The sequence below is a fragment of the Piliocolobus tephrosceles genome, chromosome 2 (assembly GCF_002776525.5).
Source record: "Piliocolobus tephrosceles isolate RC106 chromosome 2, ASM277652v3, whole genome shotgun sequence".
Lineage (NCBI taxonomy): Eukaryota > Metazoa > Chordata > Mammalia > Primates > Cercopithecidae > Piliocolobus > Piliocolobus tephrosceles.
In genome coordinates, this window is record NC_045435.1 from 191414221 (window position 1) to 191420220 (window position 6000).

Sequence of the window (6000 nt, forward strand, 5' to 3'; positions counted from 1 at the left end):
GCCTGGATTGTCTCTACATTTCCCACACCCCACCCTCAAGCATGCCCCCAACCCCCAAACATCCCTCCTACCTCCAAACAGCCCCCCACCCACACTCATTGCCTAAACACCTCCAGGCAGCCCATGCCATCTCCAGACTGAAGATCACACCTCATTTTGAGCTGAACTTGACTTCTTGGTCCTGGCTCTGTTCTCCGTGGCTGCATGGAACAAGTTGGCTCCCTCAGTCATGTTCCACTCAAGTCTTCTCTCCGGGGTGACTGTGTCCAGCACCTCCGGCCCCACTGGGCAGTCCCTTCACCATTTCCTCCTCTGCCCTCTGAAACTGCATGATGCGATTTCTCCTGTCCTGGGGTTGGGGTTCTTCTGGTTGAAAGAAAGCATTTAGAAGGCTCAGCCTACCCAGTAGAGAACTTTGCACCCCTGACGTGCGCTGACTGTCCTGGGCTTTCCACCCTTGCCTGCGCCTGGATGTTTGCTGCGGTAGCAGCTGTGTGTGCCATGGGCAAGCCCTTGGCTGGAGAGTGGGCATTTCTCTACCCCTTTATTCTTGGCAGCTAGTCCAGTCCTCCTACGAGAGGTATCACTATGCCATGCACCACTCAGGAAAGTCACTGCCAGTTAAGTCACTGATGGCCAACTCTGTTTAATTTTCACCTCAAGTGTAGCTCATGTCTATCGTGAAAGAAACCGTGTTTCATAGAATAGGATGAAATATGACAATACAGCCTGCCTCGCACTCAGCACAGTGCTCAGGACAGTGGACACTCAGGCAATGCCGTCTGCTTAGACGAAAGCCCCCCGGCAGCTCGGCAATGCCCACCGGCAGACCCCTGCCCACCTCACCTCTCCAGCCCCGTGTTCACCACTTCCTTATGTGTCTGCACTGCCTGCCACCGATGGCTTATGGTGGTGTCCTCTCATCTCTTCCCGCAGTGCCCTGTCCCCATCGGCCCCCTCTTGCGAATGTCCTCAGCTGTCTCTGCCTTTGGAAGGTCTCCCCTGCCCGTCCCTCCTGTGTCCCTCCCACCTCCCGTGAGTTTCCACACAGCACACAGTCACCGTGTTGCTTATGTACCCTTCACCGGTCTTCTTCCCTAGAACATGACTCCGGGAACAGGGGCTGAATTATCGATCTTGACCTCCAGTTCCTAGCACGGTGCCGGAGCACGACAGAGGCCCAAGAAATGTTTGCCACGCGAGCGACGCCTTTCTCGTGTTCAGCAGTACCTGAATTTGTGCGGTGCTTTAGACTCTAACAGGCTTCTTACAAATCCATTTCCTTACTCCATTAATCTGAGCAGGTCAGGACAGGTGGTGATGTTCCTGTTTTACAGCCAGAAAAAAATGGACCCCTGTTAGGGGACACCCCTGAGTGCCCAGAGCCTGCTCAGTGACTGAGCTGGGATTAGAGGCTGGCTCTGGCCTCTTACCAGTTTGGAGTTGATGGGCCCTTGGCTTAGAACAGAGGTGGCAAACTGGCAGCCTGCTGGTCCTATGTGGCCTGTGGACGTGCTCTGGCCCACACAGTGTTTTGTTTTGTTTTTGTTTTTGTTTTTAATGTGCATAAGTTGCCAACACATAAAAGAATTAAGAGATTTCCCAATTACTAGCTTAAAAATGTAAGCATCTGGCAACCCTGGGCTCGCATCCCCACATGGGTAATTCCTGACATGTCCTGTACTTGCCAGGGCCCCCACCTGCCCCACACAAGTTTGCAACCCCTGCTTGGAGAAAGAATCTTGTTGTGAGGCCTTGGGGGCCAGCTCTCCATCCTGTTCATGGTTGTGTCTGTGGCATATAGCTCGGTGCTTGATAGGCCAGCAGTGCTCAGATTAAAAAGAACCGCACGCTGGTGGGCCAGGCCTGGTCAGGCCTCCAGAGAATCCCGTGGGCAGTTGCCAACATGCCTGAGGCGTTGGCCGGGACTTGAGGCCAGCTCCTGCCTTGGCAGGGGTCCTCAGGGTCTGCCTCAGGGTGGGAAGGAAAGAGGTAGAAACAGCTCTTCTCTCCTCCCCAGGACAAGGGCCATGATGGGGTCAAGGAGCTGGACAGCCTAAACAGTGACCGACTGAGAACCGTCCAGCTCAATGTCTGCAGCAGTGAAGAGGTGGAGAAAGTGGTGGAGATCGTCCGCTCGAGCCTGAAGGACCCTGAGAAAGGTCGGGCGCCCCTTCGGGCGGCAGGGGTTGTATGTGCAGCCATTCCAAGGGGCGCTTGCTAAACACCACCTTCCATTGGCTGGCATCCTGCCACCGCACTCCTTTCCTTATTGTTTAGAATCTTCCTCCTGCACGGTAGGAGGAAGGGGCTTACACTAAACACACCCGTGCAATAGGGCAATGGAAAAATACAGTCAGGAGGTGATTTCAGAGTTCATGGAGTGCTGGGTGGCTACGCACTGATTCAAGTCAGTTCAGCCAACACCCAGTGATGCCCTCTCTGGCCCAGGAGCTGGGTTGGGTGCCAGGGACACAAAGCTGGTCAAGGCATGGTGTGTCCCCAGGACCTCATAGTTCAGCCGAGGGACGGAGTTCAAAATCAGGGAGCCATGCATTGAGAGAGGCAGAGCAGCACAGGAAAGAGGGGTCCGTCCAGCCGTGGGGGTGCAGCGGAAACAGGCCGGTTAAGGCAGACTGTGGCAGAGAGCAGAGACAGTCGTTCCAAGAGGAGGGGAGAGCAGGAACCACAGCTGGGAGCAGCACAGGGAGGGTAGTGGGGGCTGTTTGTCAGGCAGTGGTATTAGCCCAGCACCTCAACATGAGCCATGGGTCTGGTCACGTGGAGGGGGTGGCGGCAAAGGAGGGTGGGGCGGGAGGTCTTGGATCCCAGGCGAGGGGGCTTGGCCGGTCTCCCGACGGCACTGGGGAGCCACTGAAGGGGTCGTCCTGAGGGAATGGCCTGGTCACTGTGAAGCTTGTGAGGCTCCCTCTGAGGACGGCAGTGGCAGTGTGCAGCGGGATTGAACGGAGTTAAGCGTGGGTTCCAGGGCCCGGAGCTAGGGCGGTAGGTGATGGGAAACAGGAAGCGTCAGGTGTGAGGAGTATTGGGAAGGCGAAGCTGGCCGGACTTGGTGACTCGGATGTGGGGATGAGGTGAGACGTGAAGTCTCCGTCCTGGACACCTGGTGCCCCGCACTGCAGGAGCAGGTTGGGAGATAGGGAGATACCAAAGCGCCCACCCTGAGGGAATGTCCAGGCTGGAAGAGCCGGTGCCCACGGCAGGAGGTGACACTGGGAGTCGGGGAGATGCACAGAGGGACCCCTGGGAATGTGAGTGTTTGGGGCTTAGAGGACGGGGAGAGACAGCTGTCAGAGAGGCTGGAGGCAGCGCTCCAGAAGCTACACAACAGAAAGTTTGGGGGACGGGGCAGTACCAGTAGCCAACAGGGTCAAAAGCTGCAGAAAGTTCTAGTGGCATAAGGACGAAAATATCCTTCCAGTTCAGCCAGTGGAGGGCCTTGGTGGGAGGAGCTCTGCCTCCAACCGTGGGAGTGCCATTCACGTAGAATACAGCAGTGGAAGATGGAGCTCCCCGGAGCCGGCCGCCTAGCAGCATCTGGAGAAGCGAATCTATGATGTTTACCTTTGAGCTCCCTGACAGCCCAGGCAGAAAAGGGATGCCTCATTCAGGCCTCTGCTTGCCCTCAGAATGGGGTGGGGCAGCTCTCAGGTGCTGGGCAAGGAGGAGGAAAGGGCAGGAGTGAGCAGATCTCAGGCTGGGAGCTCTGCTGAGCCTGTATCAGCCAGAGGGATGTGCTGTCTCAGAGCAGCTGCCTCAGAGGCTGCATGTGTGGCTATCGGTGACGCTGCTGCTGTGCCTGTCAGTGATGTGCCGCCTCATCAGCCCACTGCCCCTCCCATCGTCCCAACAAGCCATTCACAGGCCCCTCTGTTCTCTGTTCTCACGGAACATCTTTAAGAATTAACAGGTAGAGGCCGGGCGCGGTGGCTCAAGCCCGTAATCCCAGCACTTTGGGAGGCCGAGACGGGCGGATCAGGGGATCGAGACCATCCTGGCTAACCCGGTGAAACCCCGTCTCTACTAAAAAATACAAAAAAACTAGCCGGGCGAGGTGGCGGGTGCCTGTAGTCCCAGCTACTAGGGAGGCTGAGGCAGGAGAATGGCGTTAACCCGGGAGGCAGAGCTTGCAGTGAGCCAAGATCCGGCCACTGCCCTCCAGCCTGGGTGACAGAGCAAGACTCCCTCTCAAAAAAAAAAAAAAAAAAAAAGAATTAACAGGCAGAGCCCGCGCTCCTGTCCCATTAAGAAAAGGCAGGATGGGTCCCGCTGGGATGATTACCAGCTCAGAACCTGCAGCCTGCTTCGCCGCTCCCTGGCGGTAAATTCTCCCTCCCTCCTTCCCTGGGCAGCTGCTCTATTGCCTTCATAAACTACTGGGCAGGAAAACAGCTGCATCAGCGTCATAAAGCCATTTGATTATAGTGTGGGTTTTGTGGTGATTTAAAATGCCCAGGGAAAGGCATCATCACCGGAGACCCGAGCAGAGAATGCACCAGGCAGGGCTGCTCAGGCTGGCGGTCCTTGTCCCCTGCCCCCTGCCTCTGGGGCAGAACCACTTCCGCTCTGTGTACTGGACTGGCCCGGTAGCCTAACCTGCAAGGCAGGGCGGCCCGGCCCACACAGAGGGGACACATTCACCCCCTGCCCGGGGATCTGAGCTCACACCCCAGCACCAGCCTGATGCACAAACCTTCCCCTGCGGCTGTTTCCACGGGGTGCATTCCGGAGGGTGAGGAAACCACTCACCATGAACTTCCTTAACCGATACTGCATTTTGTTTTTTGGAAAAAGATTTGAAGACGTTTAGGTCTGAAAAAACAGCTCCTCTGTCAGATACGCAGTGGTGTGTCCCCCAGCTCCCGCTCTCTCTCTCTTCCCCGTCTCCCTCTCCGCCCTCTCCCTGCTTCCCCTCTGAGCTCTGCTGTTTCCTGGCCTTGCCTCTGCAATCCCCCCTCAGGCAATGCCGGCTGTGAACTCCAGGTGGCGCCCTCCCAGAGCGTTCCACCCGCTGTGGCCGCCACCGACCCACACCCCACGCAGGACGTGTCAGAAGGGTCCTCTCCCCCTTGCCTCACCGAAGGGGCACATTTGAATGGCAAGTTTGATGGCCTGCAGCCTGGCTCTGTGGAACAGTTGCTGCTAAAGCCCAGGGAGCCAGCCACGGTGGGGGGCGAGATGAAGAAGATTGTCTGGTGAGAGCCGCAGAGCCATGTGCCACCGGCCCCCACCCCCGCAGGACGCTGCGGGACGGGACCTCCCTGTCCCCACCCCAGGGGACACCGAGCCAGTGGGCCCGAGAGCTGGCTGTGGGCACGGCCTGATCTTGGCACATCACTTACCGGTCAGTCAGTCCACATTTATTTAGTTAATTAATTAGTTCTTTTTTTGAGACAGAGTCTTGCTCTGCCGCCCAGGCTGGAGTACAGTGGTGCGATCTCGGCTCACTGCAACTTCTGCATCCCAGGTTCAAGCGATTCTCCTGCCTCAGCCTCCCAAGAAGTTGGGATTACAGGCGCCTGTCACCACGCCCAGCTCCGTTTTTTTGTTTTGTTTTGTTTTTGTTTTTTTTGTTTTTTGTTTTAGTAGAGAAGGGGTTGCACAAGGTTGGCCAGGCTGGTCTCAAACTCCTGACCTCAGGTGATCCACCTGCCTTGGCCTCCGAAAATGCTGAGATTACAGGCATGAGCCACCATGCCGCACCTGGGCTTCACTTCTTATTAGAAATGTGACCTTGGGCTTGCACCTGCCCCCTGTGTGGGCCTCAGCTTGCTCATCTGTGAAGTGGGAGAGTGATCTGAGAGCTGTCCAGCGCTCACACCTGGATCAGACCACTACAAGAGCATGGGAAGAATTTCAACACAGGTTGCTGTCAGGCTGACGGGGCAGCAAAACACACGTAGGGGAGTAAGGGAGAAGCCTGGGAAAGGCCTGGCCTACCATGCTGTGGAATGGAGACCATAGAGCAGGAAGTGACTG

The 6000-nt window shown here is 56.7% G+C and overlaps 1 protein-coding gene across 1 annotated transcript in view; it reads left to right on the forward strand.

The window, feature by feature from the left end:
- Nucleotides 1–6000, forward strand: part of BDH1 (3-hydroxybutyrate dehydrogenase 1) — a 41099-nt gene that overhangs the window by 29171 nt on the left and 5928 nt on the right. Inside the window, exon 5 of the mRNA XM_026455654.2 lies at nt 2021–2162. Coding sequence (XP_026311439.2) covers nt 2021–2162 — 142 coding nt within the window. The remainder of the gene's footprint in view (nt 1–2020; nt 2163–6000) is intronic.